The 21,568-nt window shown below is 36.1% G+C and overlaps 1 protein-coding gene across 2 annotated transcripts in view; it reads left to right on the top strand.

Moving 5' to 3' along the window:
- The window catches only part of TAFA2 (TAFA chemokine like family member 2), a 403,475-nt gene that overhangs the window by 267,123 nt on the left and 114,784 nt on the right, over positions 1-21,568 (top strand). For both annotated transcript variants that reach the window (XM_081060219.1, XM_081060218.1), the window contains exon 2: positions 7,738-7,844. In XM_081060219.1, the coding sequence (XP_080916345.1) occupies positions 7,739-7,844 (106 nt within the window). In that variant the 5' untranslated portion in view covers position 7,738. The remainder of the gene's footprint in view (positions 1-7,737; positions 7,845-21,568) is intronic.

Here is a 21,568-nt window from a genome sequence, read left to right as displayed (position 1 = left end):
AGTTTTAGAATACTGTATGTTTCTGGAGAAATCATTTAAATGATAATACATTTCTATTTCCTATTATTACAGTATGTAGGTGGCAAAGGTATTTGTACAAAATCAGCACTTTGGCTATACATTGCTAGGCATAAAGCAAAAGCACTCCTGGCTTTTTGTATCCACCCAAATTGCAGTATTGTGGGGAAATGAATGGAAGTGTAAAATTTGGGTGAAGAAAGAAGGCAATTGTCATTTTAAATGAGGCTTTTATTTGCTGCCAGGCAATCCTTAAAAACCAATGCAACTTTCTTGGCTAAATCTCCAGGGTTGACTTTTTAACAGAATGGAATGCAAAAGGTAGATTTATCATGTAACACTGATGTGTCAAAAAGAGGAGAATTTTAAAACAATTGTTTCAATTCAGAAAGAATTGAGAAACTGATTTAGATTTCTAAGTCTTTGTTTTGAAATTACATAAGAAAATATGAGCTAATTGGACTAATCATATAACTGGCATATGGAAATGCAACTCAATATAAACTTTTGATAAATTACAAGTCCAGATTCTAGTTATTCAACAGAGATCCTAATTCAAATAATGTATATGGCAAGTGTGGTATGAAATACTATCGTGTTAATATTGGATATATGATGTAAAATAAAAACAAAATTAATAATAATAATACAAATGACTATAATCGACCACCTTAGTTTCTGTATTATATAACACACAATGTAAGATTATTGATAGGGTTACATGATTATCTCTCAAATTTGTTACTATGTATTCTTACATATACAAAATACATACATACGTGAGTCCCTTGTGCTTTAACGCATATCTATCTCTACTTAATCTTTATCTATTTTTCTATCTATCTATCATCTATCTATATCTATCTCTATCTATCTCTATCTCTATCTCTCTCTATCTCTATCTCTCTCTCTCTCTCTCTATCTATCTCTATCTCTCTCTATCTCTATCTATCTCTATCTATCTATCTCTATCTATCTATCTCTATCTATCTATCTCTATCTATCTATCATCTATCTATCTATCATCTATCTATCATCTATCTATCTATCATCTATCTATCTATCATCTATCTATCTATCATCTATCTATCTATCATCTATCTATCTATCATCTATCTATCTATCTATCATCTATCTGCCTACCTACCTACCAATCCATCCATCCATCCATCCATCCATCCATCCATTCATCCATCCATCCATCCGTCAATCAATTCACCCCTCCCTCCTCAAACTGGTAATGCTACCATGTTTCCCCGAAAATAAGACCTTGCCAGACCAAAAGCTCTCATGTATCTTTTGGAGCAAAAATTAATATAAGACCCGGTCTTATTTTACTATCATGTAAGACCGGGTCTTATATAACATAAGGCTGGGTTTTATATCAATTTTTACTCCAAAATACGCATACGAGCTGATAGTCTTGCTAGGTCTTATTTTTGGGGAAACATGGTAGCTATCTACCTCAAAGATAATTGTTATTTCAGCAAATAACGTAGATATAATAGACATAGTCATAGTCTTTATCATAAATGCTAGTCAAGTTGGACATTGTTCTTGGATAAAACCAACAATGTAGTGAAACTTATGGCTGTTGATGTCCTATTTAGTAAGATTATTCTAATAACCCTTTGGCAAACAAAGAATGATTTAGTGTGGCAAGATAAATTTTTTCATATAAAATATGGAAATTAACGGTAATTACAAAAATAACTTATTGTAATTATAATAATGTAATAATATCTTATAGAATGTCAAAGTTTACAAAAACTTTTAGTCTTCACAGTCTGCCCTCACTCTGGTATCTTTCACTTATTTCTTCCTCTGGGTCTCTCTCACCTTGTGAAAATCTCTCTAGGTACCGATCTATCCTTGCTTCCCTTCTCTGCATGTTTTTTGAAAAGTTAATCTAGACTCTGTTTCTATTTTCTGATCTCCCACTCAAGCCTCTCCTTTCATTTTATTATCAGTCCATCAACATGTGCACTGTTCTTGCCATTGGCATTTGTAGTTGCAGAATATAATAAAAAATTCATTGTTTAAGTTAGAAGAAGGAATGAAACTTCTCCATTAAAAAGGATTCATCTCTTTTGTTCTGATTATAAGATCTCCATCATCCTCCATGGTACATGGATTGGGGTTCTGTGTGGTTTGTTGGCCTTGTTCTGTGTACCGGAGCAGTGATTGATTACCAGACAAGATGTGCCCCCAAGGGAATTACATTTTTATAGGAGAAAGAAGAAAATAAACACTTAAATGTATAATAAGTAAATAAGACAATTTCAGATTATAATAAATAAAGTACTACAGGATACTGGGAGCAAGAGAGACTGTAGGTTTGGTGTCTCTGGACCCTGTAGGGCAGAATAGTCACGAGGTACGCTCTGGATAGCTGATCATAAACAGAAGCTCACTGTGCAAAGCCTGGAGGAAGAGCCTTCCTGGCAGAGCTCACATTTGGTGTAAGGTCTACATGGAGCGTGGCACAAGGGACAGAGGGCGTGCCAGTGTAGCTGAAGTGTAGGGAAGAAGGGGAACAGGGATGTGAAGTGAGGTCCAAGGGGCCAAGAGCGGGAGATAATGTTCAGCCTTCTCTCCAGTAAGTCATTCACTCTCATTTCAGGGGGAAGGTAAATACTGTGATTGCAACCAGAAGGTAAAGTGGAGTAATGTGATATTACTTACATTTTATAAAAATCGTTCTGGTCCCTATGAGGACAAAAGGAATTTGCCTTATCAATTGGAGCATTCTACCTCAAGAGTAGGTTCCTGTACTAATTTTGGCTGTTGAAATCCATGCCATTGTAATTAGTTAACACCAGGTTGGTCTTAATATCATATCAATGTAGAAACATGTCCTAAAGAGACTTTTGTATATATTGCCTTATATGACTGTATTTCCCAGCAGTGCCGTAAGCTCATTGGGAGGTCAGGTGGTTAGATTCTAGCCCCAGATTTTATCTCCTATGTATATGTGGGGACAAAGCCCCAAAAAGCAGTTTCTAGGCTCTCAGCCTCACATAGAATGGTGCTGGCTCGGGTAGTAAATGGCCATCAACTGTAATCAGATGGCCATCAGCTGTGGCTAGTTGGCTGTCAGCTGTAACCTGTAAGCCATTGGCCACTAATATAACCGCTGTGGCTACGCTAGCAAAAAGAATGGGGGGCTAGCAAGAAGATGGTGGCTGGCAAGCGCGGACTGCTCTTAGGACGGCGGGTTGCAGATTATGCAGATCCTGCTTCCTGTGTCTCCAGCCAGGCCGCCAGCGAGAATATAGTGGTATGACTCCCCTATCTATGGCTCCGTGGGTGTTCCTTTTGGCCTCACCATGTCCTGCGTTCTTATGGGGGGAGAGAGAGCAGAGACCCCGCTGGACGCCCCGCACGACAAATGGCGGAGAGAGCAGGGTCCCCTGCACGACAGTATATAGGGCTTCTCTCCCTTTTTCCTTCTACCTTCTCTTCTTTAGACCAGTTAAACTTACTTTCTGTTTTTATGGGGAAATGATTTTTATAGTAGCATAATAGGTTTTTAATTCTTACTTATTTACAATGAAATGAAATGTTAACATTGGTGAGGAGGTGAAGGGTTTCAAGATCTTTCAAAAGTTTAAGTCTCAGTGAGGATAACTGAAATGTGAAATCCAGAAGAGAAGAGTGGGAGAAAGTCTGGAGATTTAATTGTCAGTTCTCCTTTGACAACTTTTCACTTCAACACGCTTCACGGCCAAGGTTCCCGTTTCTTAATTATCCCATTTCCCTTGTCCTCCTTGCAAACTGCTCTTGCTTGGAGCAATTTCAAGCTTCCTTCTCTGTGTGTATTTATCCTTCAGTTGCCTGTTTCTTTTCCCCTCAGCTTTTGCTGTTATAAAATTCACTTAAGTTTTGCTATTTTTACAGGTGAATGTGACAAATCTGAAAGTGCATTGGACTCTTGATTGTGGTGGAAATTTTTAAACTGAGACCTGTGGGTTAGTTAGCACATTGAATGAGAAGTGAATGTGCCATTCAGCTTTTTTTCCCATTGGGTTTTCTTCTTTGATATTGCCTCTTGGTTGAAAACCCTCCATCACTCTGTTGTGCCTTAGTTTGCTCAAAATTGATTGTAATTTAAAAATCAGTTAGAATAAAACTCATTACAGATTGGATTTTTCCCTTCTCTTTTTTTTCTTTTCCAGTTTGCCTTTCTTATTTCCTCACACCTTTTTCTCTTCCTGTTGTTCTTTCCTAATTTCATCTTAAAGAAATGACACATGTTTGCTTCTCCTCATGTTGACAACTACATGGTCTACTTGGCTCTAAGGCACCACCAACATTCAACAAAATATCCATTTGCCAGTTATTAAGCTCAACCTTGGGCCAGGACGTAGGTATTCACAAATGTATGGGTCACAGTTCCTATCTATAGGGATCTTGTATGAGAAAGGGGGATGGAGATAAATAAATGGAAGATTATAATACAGTGTGGCTACTGTGCATAAAGAAGGACACTTGACATGGTCTTGAACAAAAATAGGAGGAATTCTAACATACACCCTGACCAATGAATAGAAGTTAGCATTTTGAAGAATGCTTCGGGGGATGGGATGGGTGGCTGATAAGCTTCAGGTGACATGGAGGTGAGATTTAGCTGGAAGACATGGAGGAAATTTAGTAGAGTGAAAATATAGACTGTGTGTGTGTGTGTGGTTTGTGTGCAGAGAGAGAGAGATAGGGAGGAATGGCATAAAATAAGATTAGAGACTTTTTTTCTGAATGTAGAGGAGAATCACATGAAGGTTATAATCATAAGAAGGTTATCTCAAGGTCATAGTTACATATCATGGCTACAGTATAGAGAATGCATTACATTCAGTTAATCGTATTTATCAGGCACTTACTAAGTACTAAATGCTGCAAATATAGTCGTGACAAAGGCAGACACACACCTCAACTTTAGTTATAGAGAGCAACAATTTTGGTAGTCTGAACTGCAGTACTGCAGTAGGAATGGAAATAAATTTATACACTTAGGAAATATTTAGGAAGTAGTACTAATAGACGATGGTAGTTGACTGGTCAGGTATGGCAGTGTTCCCAGAGGGAGAAGGCAGGAATCTTTAGAGACTTCCAAATGTTGACCTGCCTTCTGCTCCCTTTTTCCATTTGACAGCCTGGTAGCTTTGTGGGCATTTCCATTTCCATATATCTAGTTATCAGCTGTCAGTTTTGTCATCCTATTTGGTGGGTGCACAATGGGATGGAAAATGCAATGGGTCATTGACCTTGCCATAAAGGCCTTTTGCTTTGAGAAAGCTATTATCAAGAATTATGCTAAGCAGCTCTTAGTGTCAGATGAGTTTTGCTAAATTGTTTATTCTTTGAGAGGACATATGTAGTACAACAACTTTGCAGGGATTGGATGTAAGCGGGAAGGCAGGATGGTTGAAAAAATGTGAGAAAAAGTAGAATCTCATAACAAAGCTAGTTGCGAGGGCACTGAGAGGAAACAAAGGCAATAGAATGGAAGATTTAAAATGGGCATTTGGTCTTCTGAGAGGGACTAAGGTACCAAACCAGAAGACTTCTCTATGAGGCTTCCTGAGAGTCTAGCATCCTATGTTACTCCGTGGATAAATGTTTCTAGAAAATGCTGCAGACTCAAATATGCCTCCTGTTAAAAAAAAAAAATCTGGTTAAATTGTTGAAGCCAGAATTTTACAAATATATTTGCCCCTATGTTTTTCACTAATATTTATATTCACATGTTGTCGACTGATGCCTCACAGGACACACCTAGAGAAACTCTGGTCTCACCAAGTAATCATTGTAGTAAGGGTTTGCATTTCTTGAGCATTTATTATCTTCTGTGCATAGCGTTAAAACACTACATGGACTATCTTTGTTAGTCTTTATACCAACAACATCATGAGGTAGATATTATCATCATCTTCATTTTACACTTGATTTTAGCCAAAAGACCGAGAAGCGATCATCATCTTCATTTCAATGACAGCAAAAATATCCCGAGTTTTGTCCAAAGTAATATAGTAGTAGGCAGAGGGCCAAACTTGAAACCAAGCAATCTAATGTAAAAGGTTGGACACGTATCCCTTCGTACGTTATCTTGACATGTCACAAGAGCAAGGTCCACAAAGAACTTGCAACTGTTGGTGCCACTGAAACTCCCTTCAGTCATCTCGTGAATGGGACTGTCCTCTCATGCATTCAAGGGCCAAACCTCACATGCACATGCACATGACCGAACACTCTGTGATCTCAGAGTCATTGATTCCTTATGTTTGCCAACCAGTGGGCCAGGCATTTCATGTGTTGTTCCGTATCACAGAAGAAGAAACTAAGGCAGGAAGGAGACTCGGAAACTCATACAAGGTCATACAATTAGACGCCAGCTGAGCTTGGACTCAAATCCAGACAGACTCAGGAGTGAGTCCACGTTCTTAATCAGACAACGTTGCCTTCTCAACATCTGAATTTGTATGCACAGTTTCCCCAGGCCAAGAAACATTAGCCTATATCTATATTAAATATGCATACTATATTTTTTCATGCATTTATCAGTATGAAAGATTCTTTTGCTCCCACTGAGTCATATTTTTGAAGATGGAGTGTATAGCAAACAAAGATGTGATGAAGAAAATTTAGAGAATTCAGGATGTATCAGGCTAGGTCAGGAAGTGACCTCATGAACTTGTATTAGAACCAAGGCCAGGATCTGTAGGCAAACAGGAATGGAGTTCAGCATAGGATCTGAACCTGAGAAGGAACTGAGTGACAGACATTTATTTTATCTCCCTCACAAATAAGTGCAGAATGATTATATTTTATATAAGTTTTGCTTACCCCTTAGCGATGTAGTAGTTAAAGTAAGGATTTTTGTATTAGACCATTCTGGGTTTGCATATTTATTCTATTATTAAATGTCACCTCAGGCAAATTTCTAAATTTCATCATCTATGAAATGGGGATAGATATACCAACACCCCAAATGTGTTCTGAAGAGCAACTGAAATAATGTTCTGTAAAGTGCTAGAGAAAGTAGGTGTTGGACTTTTATTATAGGTACCCATTATTTCATTATAACGTTTCTTTGCTTTCCTAAGTTTTGTGGGCTCAACTTGAAAATGTTATGTTGGTATTTTTTTATCTGCTTTTCCATTATTCTCCTCTGATAAGTACAGCACAGTGGAGTCCAACAGTATTAAAACACCTGCATATCTCTAGTAGTAGTGAGGTACAATAAGATAGCTGTTGTACCAGGTGATTTTTTTTTAAACACATTAGGAATAATAGATTTGAAGTGCCTTTATTCCATTCAGGAATTCATCTAACTCATTTTATCTAAACTGTTTTTCCTGACCATTTGACTTGGCATTGAAGAAAGAATCTTTAGAAAATAAGTAAAATTTAAAGAATATTCAAACAACTGTGCCTTGGATTTTGTGAATAAGTTAAATTTATATTTATATGGAGAGAAAAATGGTAATATTTCCCAACTGACTTAGGCTATTGTTAAGTGAAGGAAGACTTGCCAAAGCAGGACCTCTCTTATCTCTTGCATCACATCATTTTATTCTTTCTCTTCATAGTTTATATACAGTTTATATTTGGGGGGAGTTTAATGTGTTAAGGTGTCATGAAAAGCTTTAAATGTAGCACAGTTATAATGGAAAAGCCATCATTTCACATACTTAGGATTTTTGTTATTTTTATTTGCAGGATGAGTAAGAGATACTTACAGAAGGCAACAAAAGGAAAACTGCTAATAATAATATTTATCGTAACCTTGTGGGGGAAAGTTGTATCCAGTGCAAACCATCATAAAGGTAAGGTCTTCTGTTTTCTTGCTCAGCTACCTGTACAAGGTGGCGCCCTTTAACACAAACTATTGTGTTCCATCTTCACTGGTCTGTTAATTTTACTTGACAGGGGTTCCCCCTGGCAATTCTCTTTAAATAAAAATACAAAAATAGTTATCCTGAACATGACTTTGATAGGGGAAGCATGATTATCTAAATGTTTCCAGGATAACTGCCAGTTCTCAAAATAGTGTTTAGAGAGTAGGGAATTGTGACTCTGAGTTTCCCCTGTCGTTTACATGTTTAAGATAACGATTTTAAAAATGTTGAGTGACATGTAATGAAGATGAGTTTCAGATTGCAGTCATTTTTGTATTGAAAGCATCTTTAATGACATGTATCTTAATAATGAGATATATATATGTATATGTGTGTATATGTGTGTGTGTGTGTGTGTGTGTGTGTGTATACATATATATATTTCCCTTCAGTGCTTTTTGTGGACCATGTTTCTTCATGACAGAGCACCTTTCTGACCACCATTTGGACTCTGCATCTGGTGTGAGATTTAGCAGGCTTAATTCGGCTATAGAACAGAATGAGAATATTTGTTTTATACACATGTGTTAAGCTTGACAGCTCAAAATGATGTCTTTTCTGTTCTCCTTCCTGAACATAAGACTCGGTATAATGAATAACTACCTTTTCCAAATGAATTAAAATTGGGACATTTCTGAACTGTTCCTACCATAATCAAGTATTCATAACCTGAGAAGTCAATTTAGATTTTTCTATGAAATATGATTTTACAGTTCACTTCTGTAAATTCCAGAGGTTAGCAACTTATTTTCTCATTTTATTTTGGGGTGAAGAGGGAGTTAAGACTGCCTTGGATTCTGTATCACTTAAATTAGTTACACATGGGCAATGAAGTTGCGTTATGTTACATTAACACCGGGGAGAGGAAAGATGTGGCGTGAGGAGTGATACCTGTCAGACAGATAATTTCTGCCCCACCCCCGTGTTTGTACCAAAACGTCATGCTTTGAAATATGAATTTTATGAAGAGGTCCTTAATATTTCACAATCCTGTTTTTCACACCATTGTGTGGTATCTATCTATCTATATCTATAAACAGATAGATATTTATATATCTATACATATATAGATATAAGTATAGATACAGATATAGATACAGCCATAGATACACATCTAGATAGATAGATAGATATAGATATAGATATAGATATAGATATAGATATATACTGGGCTACCAAAAAATTACACATTGTAAGAGATGTTATCTATGTATTGCTTTTCAAAGTTGAATTATGGTAGCAATGTGTAGTATGATGCTCACTCAAAAGATGGTATTAATCAAATGAATGCTAGCATCATTCATTGTAAAGTCATTCATTATATTACAATTTTAATACAGTTTTTTCCTTTCTTAAAATGTGTATACATTTTTTGGCACCCTCTGTATATAGTAAAGTTTACTTATTTAATACAGCATACTGATCCACAAATCAAAATCGAAATACTTTAATAGTTGTGAAATTATTAGTGTGAAATTTAAAAAAAAGATGTTGAGTGCTCGCTTCTGCAGCACATATACTAAAAAAAAGATGTTGAGCGGGACGTTATTCCCTGTGCCTCAAAATTGGCAATAATGAACCAAACTTAAGGAAAAAATAGTGTTAAATACTCACTTTTTAAAAACAGTTGCAAGCCCCTGGAGCCTGGCCCCCATCTTGGGTTTAACAAGAGAAGACATATCATTTGTACTATCCAGAGGACAGTCACCCCAGTGCCTCTTCCCAGCTTATAAAAAAGAGTTGAGAGAAGTGTGTGTGGCAGAGGGGGATTTGTAGTAACTGTGGGTGTCAGCCTGACAAAGCCAGGATTCATGATGAAGATGCTGTTTCATCTCCAAAGCCGAGTGAGGGTGTCCCTAAGAGAATCACTCATAAAGACTGCCCCACAGTGAATACTGCATACAATTTTTAAAGCTACTTTTAAGAATTTACATTGTGGTGTGGTCTATGCTACCTCTGAAACCAAGATAGATCTTTCCTTGTTTTTTGTCAAGAAAATACTTCTTGAACATTAAAGATTGTACATTGTCTCAGAAAACCTACTTCACACGCCAAACCCAGTACATGATAGAAGAGAGAGTGTTGTGATATTTCGGTGTTCCATTTCCGCTGATATTTTGGACAAAGATTTTTTCACACTTCCCCTATTCTTTTCTTTTTTCCTTTATACTTTCCATACCACATGCCCCTTTTGTCTAAATTATTTTACATTTAAATAAGTACATGTATATGTCCATTGTAGAACATATTCATACAATGAACACCAGCGTGCTCACCACCCAACTGAGAAATGTAACATTTCTAATACCCTTTTAACTGGCTCTGATTTCATTCCTTTGCTTCCTTCCCCAAGATAATCACTACTCTAAATTTTCTGAATATAATTCCCTTACTTTTATGTATAATTTCAGCACATACATATAAATCTCCAAATGACATATTGCTTAGTTTTGGTTGTTATTGAATTTACATAATAGTATTATACTGCATTTTTCTGTTTTGCCCAGGGATATATTTGTGACATTCATTATAGTTGATGGTATGTAGCTGTAGTTTATTCATATTTGTTACTGTGGCTCCATATTTTATTGTATGAAGTCACCACACTTGTGTATTTATTCTCTTATACATGAACATTTGGTGTTCTATTTTTTTGTTGTTGTGAACAATGCTTCTGTGACCTGTGTTCCAGTGCACCATATACAAGGGTTTCTCAAGAGCACGTTCCAAGGAGCAGATTGCTGATGGATCTTCAGTCTTACCAGATTAGGCATGATGGTTTTCCAAAGTGGTAGTGCTAATAAAGTTGTTCATGGTACTTGCTATCATTGTCATCTGCTGTATCTGTAGTTAAATCTCCTCCTGTGAAGAGTGCTCATTTGTGTCATATATCTTCTTTTCCTGATTAGTCTCTCCAGAGTTGGTCAATTTTATGTTTTCAAAGGACCGACTTTGACCTTTGTTGATCCACTCCTTTGTATGGTCTTGTATCTCATTACTTTCTTCTCTTATCTTTATGGTTTCATTCATTTTATTTTTATTTAAAATATTTATTTTAAATATTAATACTTAAGTTTTACTTAGTATATGTGAGGCACTTGTGGGGAAGGAAAACTTCCCTGAATTTTTCTGTGTCCCTGTAGAAAGCTTCAGCCTCCTGAGGATTAGATCTATAGTCATTTATGTAATTAATTGTTTGGATTGAAAAGGAGAGTAAAATTCCTCTTATCACCCCAAAAGGGCTAACTGGTCACAGCTTGGATTAGGTCCCTTGGGTAAGTGCTCAAGGTGCCAGAAAATTTGGGGCATTAATTGTCTACATACGAAACCCAAGCCTTAGAGACACCTGAAGTTTATTTGGCCTTTGGAAGCATGTGTTTTACATTCCAAAATGTTAGACTGAGAACCTAGGATCCTTTCTGTCCAATCTCAAAGGAACAAAAGTTTTTTTTCTCCTTTTAGGAGGGGCAGACACTATCTCCGTCTCATATTTAAGTGGAAAAAAACATTGTTTTCTGTCACTGACCTATAAAGTGTTTAGCTACTTATGTAGGACATTTGACTTGGCTTTCATCATGGGTGAGGCTTAGGGCAATGGAAGCCATTCACTTATTTTTTATTGTGGGATAATTAATGAGAAATAAACTTTAATTAAAAAAAAGAAGAAAAAATAAATCTGTCTATGATCCAGAGCACCTCATGTGAGCATTCAAGATAAAAGTAATAAATATTAAAAACCCAATAACTCTATTATAAGAGTTTTACTGATATCATCTCATTTAATCCTCATAATCTATGAAGTAGGTATTATTAGTAAACCTATTTCATAGATCAGAAACAGTGGCAAAGAAAAGTTAAATAATTTGTTGCAGATAAACTAGCTAGTAACTATTCCAGGCAGGATTCAAACCTGGGCAGTCTTGCTCCATATAAAATGATATGGATCTAGTAGCGAATTTCTTTTTATTTGTACCATTTAGGATTTAGTTGACTTCCTGTTTTTATGAATTGGTGTCTTTCATGAATTTTGAAAAAAATTCAGGCATTGTCTCTTGAAATGTTGTTTCTACACTATTGTCTTTATTAAACTAGGACTCTGGTTATGTGTGTGTCAGCTTTCTCTCTTTGTTCTCCGGGTATTTCAAACTTTATATTTTTCAACTTCAAGTCTCTCTGTGCTTTATTCTGGGTTATTTATTCAGTTCTTCTTTCTACCGCACTGATTCTGTGTTCTCTTGATTGTAATCTGCTCTTTAATTTATACATTGACTTTTAATTTCATCTATCATATGCTACCAGAAATTCTTTTTTCTTGCAAATTGACTTGGCTTTTGTTATATTTTGGTCTCACATTTTCATTTCCTGTCTTTATAAATTACATGTATCAAATTATATGCATTATTATCTATAAAATTTGATTTGATGATTCTATTTGATGACATTTTGTGTTTTCTTCCTGGTGACTTTTAGTCATGATACTTTGTTTTAGGGTTTTGTGATTTTTAAAATTTTTGTGAACTAATGTTCACTGGAATCATATTTGTGAGAATTTTAAGGCCTATGCTTAGGAGCCGTCTTCCAGAGATGATTTGCATGTGCCATGTGCTATGTGTCTTAGATAAAGTTCTCTAGAAGTAGAGCCAAGTCAGGAATTCTCATTTATGTTATTTATTGAAAGAGTACTTTCCAGAAAAGGAGAGCAAGGGCAGCAGGTAGCGCAGGAAATAAAAGCTAAGCACCGATAGAGTCTCAGCTGGAGGATAGCTAGATCAGGTCCTGGGGAGGCTCTGAAACATACAGTGCTCCACAGAGTGGGTCCCTTTGGGAGGCGAGGTGGACAGCCTCTTCTACCCTTGTGTTCGTTGGTCATTGGCTGTTGATCTGTTTCCCAAGGTCGGGAGGAGCCTTCCTGGGGAAATAGCTCCTCTTTAGCAGAGGGTGAGTCTCCAAAGAAGGTAGGGTCTGGGAATTGTAATCCGCTAACATTCACAGCAAGTGGAGGAAAGGTGCACACCTGATCGAAAGGATCTTGGTAATTTACCAGCAGTTACATTCCACTGGAGTCCACTCCTGGTGGCCCTCAGATCTGCTTGTGTCTCTCTCAAGTTCACTCCATTCAGCCACAATGTATGGAAGATTCTGGTCAGTTACCGTTTCCAAGACTACGTACTTGAGGAGGAATAGTGGAACCCCCACTAAGGCAGTTGGTACCAAGGCCTTTAATGAAACTCACTTAGCCATTTTAGATTCCTCTCTCCTTCAGCTAGCACTTGTGCTCACTGAGGAAGCTTGCCTAATGTTTTATCCAGATCTCATACGTGAGGGTTCTGAGCCCTGGATTCTCATGCTCTTAACGCGGTGGTTGTTGTACTTACACGTTTATCATTAGGATTGGTCATAGGGAAGCCAAGAAATGCCCATTGGACCATCTGAGAGCCTAACATATTTCTCCCTGTCCCAGTGCACATCAGCTACTCTCTTCTTCAGGAACATCAGGGTCACTGACCTCATCGATATCTAACTCCTTTCTTCTCTTGCTGTTCTATGTGGCTGGTCGGGCAGCAGCTGTGGCTTTATGTCCAGCAGGTCTCTTACTGTTTCCCCTTGTAGAAGCAGTGCTTTGGTGAGAACTGGTACTCCTAGAATCTACTGGTAGTTTTCATAGGGATATTTTAGACTGCGTAATTCTTATGGAAAGTTAGTTTTACTCAGTGATTTTCGAGTACTTACAATACCTAGTGAGAATATAGCAGTGCATTATAGAGGCAAAATCTGTGTCTGTATGGAGTTTTTGTCCTATAGGTGGGAAAATAGATGATAAAAATAAAGATAAAAATTTTACAGTATAAATGCTATGGAGAAAAATTAAAGAATAAAGAGGTAAAGAAGTGTTCAAGAGGGATTGTAATTGTAAATAAAGCCTTAGGGTAAGACCCAAAGTATCCAATGGAGCTAGCCATGAATATATTTGGAGGAAAGATGTCCCAGGCAAAGCAGCAATAAGTTTCAATGCTTTGAAGTAGAAGCATGCAGTGAGAAATGGTAAGAAGGGTGGTATACACAGAGCAGAGCAAGTGAGAAAGAGAAAGGTAAGAGATTAGGTCATTACAGTCCATGCTAATGTAGGAGATGAAAGAATGGGATACTTGTAAAAAGCTCTTCAATGGCGTTGTGTGCTCAGGAGCAACCGAATGCAAAATTCTGTTATTCTGCAGTTTTTAAACATGATGTAGAAACACCTGCAGAAACCCAAAGTATTTGGATTTGAAAAATGAGATATCTGAAAACCAGAAAATGTCACCTGCTTACTAAAATTTTCTAAGCTTTGGGAACTAAAAATCTCTCACACTCAGACAAGTAAGTTTACTGCTCAAACTGCCACAGAGATTCATTCCTGAATTCTCACAGTTGTTTTGAGCTGGGCATTTTGGGAGAGGATGTGATTAACTCAGAGCATTGTGGCACCAGTCAGAAAGAATAAGCAGCATTTCCCCCTTGGAAGCAATTACACTAGATACAGCTTCAGATATTGGGATCAGAGAAGAAACATTTCAGTTTAGGACTGCAAGTTCCCAACAGAAAAATATAGTTATTAATTTTAGAAGGCTAATATGCTTTCTTGCCTTTTCTTCCTCTACCCATCACATCCAAACTAAATCTAAAAAGAATTAGTCATCATTGGATCTTAGGGTTGGAAAAGGGTCTGCGCTTAGTGTGAAGGAGATACACACAGGTGAAAAAGAAAACGTAAAGACGTCATTTGATTAGTTGAGATTGAATTTTTATCCTCATTGTCATGTAAGCTAATTACTAATCTGAGTTGGAACTTTTGACTCAATGGAATTTTTTCAAAGAAAAACAAAATTTTAAATAAAGATAACTTTTAGTTCAAAGCCCAGATGAGAGAGCAGCTATTTCATTTCATTTTTTTTTTTTTTGGTAGCTCTTCACTTATTTGTTGGTTCATTTGATGATTTATTCACTCATTCTACCAACTACTCAGTAAACAAAATACGTATTGAGTGTCTGTTAACTGTTCAATGTTAGATCCAGTTGTGGATATATAAAAAGTGACCCAAATAGATATGATCCATGCCCTATAGAGCTTATTGTATAGTAGGGAAGAAAGACATTAGTCTGATAAACAGACAGATACATGTTTAATTATAAATGGTATTAAAGTGTTAGAAAGATAAAATTTCAGGATAAGAGTATGTGAACTGAAAAATGGATGGAGAGGGATCAAGGAAGTCTTTTCCAAGGAAGAGACATTTGAGCGGAGATCTGAATAGGGAGTGGAAGGTAAGTAGGCAGAATGCTCTGGAGCTAAAGTAATTAGTCAGTGTCTGGAGAGCAAAAGGCAAGGGGATTGTGCACAATTAGCCACCGGTGGTGGATCGTTGGGGCTATATTCAGAATGCTGGTTTTCGGACAGTTAAAATTGTTTGATCTAATTTAGCTAGGATATTATTAGGTTCTCTCTTGGGCTGGTTTGTAGCTGGCTGTGATGTACATCAAAGTTTAAGAACCCTGATGGATAATTTATACTGTGTAAGGACCTTGTTTGTGAAAACAATTGCAATTAATGGCCTAAGAGAAAGAAAAATGGCCATAACATAAACTGACTCTCTTTTGGACTTTTAACAATACATTTTATTATATATTTTATTGAATTTTTCAAGTAGTACATGTTTATTTGAGAATTTTGGTAATAAAGAAAAATATCAAGAAGAGAAATTGAGTCACCCATAATTCTTCCACATAGAAATTATTAGATGACATCTGGGCATATTTTTAACTGGTTTGATTTATGAATATCTCAAATATATTTGAGATCTGGTGTTTATTCACTTATTTAACTATTCATACATTTATTGACATGGACTAGGTATGTGAGAGACTGCTGCTCAGAGCTGGTAATTCTGCTTAAATTATACAGATAAAGTTTCTGTTTTTCTGGATTTTACCCTTCTACATCTTTTTTTTTTTTTTAAAGATATCTCATTCATGTTTACAGCACAGTGCATAAAACCCATATGTATTCTCAAAAGAATAATTATAAGGCAAACAATACCAACCAGGACAAAAAATAGAATATCATCAGCCCCTCAATGATGCTTATGTTTCTATCTGATTACAACCCCTCTTCCCACAGAGGTACCCCTTTCCTAACTTCTTTTCTTTTCTTTTTTTAAATTTATTGGGGTGACAATTGTTAGTGAAATAACATAGATTTCAGGTGTACAATTCTGTATTACATCATCTATAAATCCCATTGTGTGTTCACCACCCAGAGTCAGTTCTCCTTCCATCACCATATATTTGATCCCCCTTACCCTCATTTCCCACTCCTACCCCCCTTACCCTCTGGTTACTACTAAACTATTGTCTGTGTCTATGAGTCTTTGCTAACTTCTTATGCCTAAACAATAGCATATTGTTTTGTATTGATTTTAATTTTGTAAAAATGGAATCCTGCTGTGGATATTTTTTTTTCCCATGGTGATTCTCTTCTTACCATCAACATTTTCTCTTGAGATTCATTCATGTTGTAACATAGGATTCCATTGCGTGAATCTACTGTGATGTACTTATATTTTACTGTTGATGGATTTGGGTCTTTCCTGTTGTTCATTGTTATTGACAATGCTGCTGTGGACATTATTATACATGTATTTTGGTTTAACTGTGCAAAATTTCCCCATGGTATATTTCTAAGAATGGGACTTTATGGGTCATGTGATAAGTACATATTGAAATTTACTTTTTTTCCACTTAGCAGTATAATTAGCAGTAAATGATGTGTACTTACTTATATTAATACTATATCTAAAAACGATCCATAAACACATATTATAATTGGGGCATGAAAAACATTATAATAATGTACCCTAAATTACTTGAGAAAATTTTTGTTGTGAGACTTTTTCTGACATTATTTTTTTTGTTCATATTAATATAAAAACATTTGTGCAATAATTTTTGTTTACATTTAATATTAATTAATCAATTAAATTTATTAATGCATTTTGTTCATATTTAATTTCTTTATATAGTTAACATGAGAATTGCTGAGGTGAAAAAGGTTGAAGTGGTTAGGTTTGTATCATTCAAAATTCAGTCTGCATAAAGGAAACCACAGTAGGGTGGTTTAAAATGGGGAACTGGTTACAAAAATGTTGAAGGGGCTGGAGAAGGACACAGGGGATGGTGATACTACTACCCAGGTACTGGTAACTACAGAAAGATATTACTGCTCCTAGACCTGGAAGAGTGAAAAGAGAGCAGTGTTACCCAGAGCTCCTGATGGTGTTTGCGGCTGAGATTGCTGAGCGCTGCAGCTGCTTTAGGAGTCACTTCCACTTGCACTGAGCAGGAAGCCTGGAGTCAACTCCTTTTTGAAATTGCTAGAACTTGGGGGGGCTGGATGCTGCCAGACTCTATGCTAATGCTGCTATAAAGCCCACAGATATCCACATTACCCTCTCAGCACTTCTGAATCCAGAGCAGAAAAGAATAGATAACTTCTTCCTTCCTTCAGTCTTCTTTCCCTATGAGTGCCTTCCTCCAAGAAGTAGACTTCAAGATGCAATCCAATGTGCAGGAAATTTTTGGGGAAACACTTTTTAAGTGCAAAGGGGGAGGGAGCAGAGAAGTAGATAGTGATGGACTTTCAGACCATGGGGACCTTTGGACATGTGTGAAAGAAGAGAAGGTAGGAAGGCAGGAAGGTTGAATATGAAGGGTACTTCAGCATAGTTTTGAAAATGTCTTGGCTAGGCCAATTGGGAGCCCTTGCACAAAAGGTTGCCCATTGGACAGAGTCCCATAACGGACCAAAAGGCCAGGCTGTAGTATTCCTGCCATGCTCAGTCACTGACTAGTAGCAGTGCAGGGAAAGTGTGGCGTTGATGGGATCCTGTGATGGGTCCACAGGTGGGACAACTAGAGACCATCAGTCAGCTATGTTCTTTGCAGTGTTCTGAGGGAGATTCAAGCACACATCTTTGCGGTTGCCACACTTCATGGGCAGAATCTAACCAGAAGCAAGCTCGCAAGGGAGTCTTACAAATCAAGTATGTAAGTTTCCAGCACCGTTCGATATTGAGGAATATAGAAAGATAAATATTGGAGAAGAAAATATCTGTCACAGGAATACTTATACCTATTGTCGAATTGCTTTTTATTCCCTCATAAAGGTATATAAAACTTTTCATCCCTCCACTCAGAAAATATTGGCTACAAATTTTCCTTCCTCATGTGTATTTTCCCTCCTCATGAGTATCCTGTTGGGATTTTATTCTCAGAATATTCCATTAGTCTCTGACTGGTTTTTTCTTAGTGTTTGTGGAACTGCTTTGGTAGCATTAGATGTACACATCTAATTTTGGATTTGGTATGGCTTCTTTTCTAGGTATCTAAGACATTTCCACCTTCTTACAGATCCTGCTTTCAGTGCAGGCAAGGGAGAATACCATTATCTCCTGGTTTCCTGTTTGGCCCCTCAGAACACCTGCTGTTTAATTCTGAAGGCTCCGAGAGCATTCTTAAGCATTCTTAAGCGCATGCTCCCCATGCCACAGCTTTCTCTTGTTCTCTTGCTGTCTTGCCAGTTGTTAAAGCCAGAGTCTTTGGAAATCATCCTTGACACTTTTCTTGCCATCTCTGCCCATCTCCAATCAATTGTAAAATCCTATTACTTTCAATTACTAATTGTCTTTCAAATGTGCATATTGTTCTCCATCTTCATGTTTTTGTTTGTTTGTTTGTTTTGTTTTGTTTTGTTTTAAGGAAGGCGCAGCTCACAGTGGCTCATGTGGGGATCGAACTGGAAACCTTGGTGTTATCAGCACCACACTCTAACCAACTGAGCTAACTGGCCACAACCTCCATCTTTATGTTCTTAATCTTCTCTGAACTATTGCAATTCTCTCACTCAAATTTCCTGACTCTATTCAGGTCTACACACAGCTGCTGAAGTGAATTTTTCTAAATAAATATTTGATACTTTTACTTCTCTACTAAGAAACCTTAAGGTAAACTTCAGAACTTGTAACATGGTTGACAAAGCCCTGTGTGATTTGTCTCTTGTCCTCTTCTTTAGGTACCTTTCCTCTTACTCAGTATGATCCAGGCACGTTGTCTTCTGCAGTTCCTTGCAGGTGCTGTGGCCCTTTATACCACGTTTCCCTCTGTGTGCTTTTTGCATTTTACTGCTTTATTTATCTAGCTAATGGCAAGCCATCATCCATGTCTATTATCTGCCCCAGAAAGCGTTTCTTATCCTTCTTAATTAGTTTCTCTGTTATATGGACACATAGAACCTTGAACACTTTACATCTCTTATTACAATTATAATTAATTCATTGTTTGTGTAATTGTTTGTTAATGCTTATTTTTCCACTTAGCTGTAAGTTCTATTAGGATAGATCCAGGTATTTCCTTGGCATCTCCTGTTCCTAACATATCTAGTATAAATAAAATTATGACATGGTCTCTTCCTTTAAATAAGCTCTTAATTTAGATTTCATATTTCAAAACATAGCACAGAAGTTATAAAAGAATTTGAGAAATTAATGGCGATAGCAGGTATACTTGTTTTCTTATTTTAATGGTGAAAGCTCTAGTGTTCCAGCATTAAATATTAATGTTGACTTTTTAAAAAGTTTAAAACTTATATTACTATTTTTTTCTCTATATTTTCTCTATTTTAAGGGATTGGGTTTTATTTTCATTGTAGAATATATTTGAAGGTATAGAATTAGAGAAATTCTGAATATTTAATGTTAAAATAAATGAAGTAATCCTACTTATTAGGCCTTCATATACGTACTTTATTTCTTTGGGCTACGATAGGAATGTTTTCTCACTGTAGTTGTTCTAACATAAATTCAAGATTTTTAAATATTTTTTTGTAATAAACTCAAAGCAGAACCGGTCTATTATGAGGGGAGTGAATCTTACTATTTAAAAACCGAGAAAATAGTTTTTCTGGTGTTGGTGGATTTGGTAGTCACTAAATAAAGTTATGTCATTATTGCATAATTGCATGCTTAATAAAAAAGATGAACATCATAAAACATTTGTTGTCTTTTGATCGTGAACAATTCATTCACTGAAAAATATTTAGTTATTACCGGGCATGTAATGGATACTGTGCAGCTATCAACAAGCATTCCATCACTTTGTTTGGAGAATTTCATGTATTCTTATGTCTGATCCCTCATCATCTAGAAACAATTAAAGGAAGTCAAAGAGATCTTGAATTTATTTAGCTTAGAGTAGAATTTGCTAATACTTGTTTATCTGGAGCAGTGTTTCTCAACTGTTATTTCATTTTTGCTGTCTAAGGAGCTTTTTAGATATATATTTTTTCCTAATTGAACCCCACTCTCTTGGAAATTTAATGCCACAGATATAGTGTATATCTGTTAATGTGCTATATGTATATCTGTGATTTATAGATAAAGAGAGTCAGGGTTTTTTCACTTCCAATGAACTAGTTTTCACCTTCTTGGGTTGCCCTTGTTGAAAATGCATGACCCAGAATTAGTCAATTTTTGTTACTGTGTAGTACCTGTTTCATAGTGCCACTATTTTTTTCCTGCCATTAATCATCTTTTATAAAAGTCCCTAATAGCATATCAAAATAATAGACCTTAAGGGCTCAGAGGAGCCAATATAATATAATAGATTAATAATTTACATTTTAATGAGTTCACATGACAAAATATTTAAGGGAAAAAGTTCTTTCATATATCTTATAATTTATTTCATACAATTTTTTTCTCTACAAGTGTCATTAAAAAAACAGACGCTGGTCTATGGAAGTACTTACGTTTTTGTTCAATCACACCAGGCTTTTAGTCTTGGTCATGTGAATGCCTTTCTTACCAAGTCACTAAACCATACTATTCTATAATTTGTATAATAATACAAGTTATTAGGCTACTGGAAATATTTTAAATTTCTTCTATAGTTTCTACTTTTTCATAATGTGAGTTCCATTTATGTATTACTAATGTATTGGGTGTCTCTATAATAGGAAGTCATTTACTTAGTAATTCAAATCTGGTGATGATATTTGGATGTTAATAAAATAAAATAAACAGGACACAAGTCTGGATATTAAATTACCAAACAAAATGCTTAGCTGATCATTCATGAACATGTCTACTTCCCCAAATAAATTGTTTATAATTTCACAGTGAGTTTGGGAGACTCATTTGTGGGATAAACAGATTGAAAGACTAATTTGAAATGGTGCTTAAGATACTTATCAGAGTGGTGAAAATAGAAGAAAATTTGGAGTCAGGAGAATTTAGGGTTTGAGCTGAATGTCCTTGGGTAAAACATTACCTCTGATATTTTAGTATCTTTATCTGTAAAATAGGAGTAACAGGTGCTCATTTTCTTACACTGGCTTGGTGCAGAGATTAAAAAAAATGATAATGCATATGAAATTTCTTTTAAAGTGCCATAAAAATATGGTGGTGTAATTTCTACTACATATAAAATTTAAAATTTTACTGATAATACTTTTATAAATATTGATAGTTTTGAAAAGTATTTCTTGGGAAATAAAAGTAAAGTTTGAGTCATATAGGGAACAATTTCTTGCTCTTTTGAAATGTATAATACATATATTAATA

Source organism: Rhinolophus hipposideros, assembly GCF_964194185.1.
Source record: "Rhinolophus hipposideros genome assembly, chromosome: 9".
Lineage (NCBI taxonomy): Eukaryota > Metazoa > Chordata > Mammalia > Chiroptera > Rhinolophidae > Rhinolophus > Rhinolophus hipposideros.
This window is presented reverse-complemented; position numbering and strand designations above follow the sequence as displayed.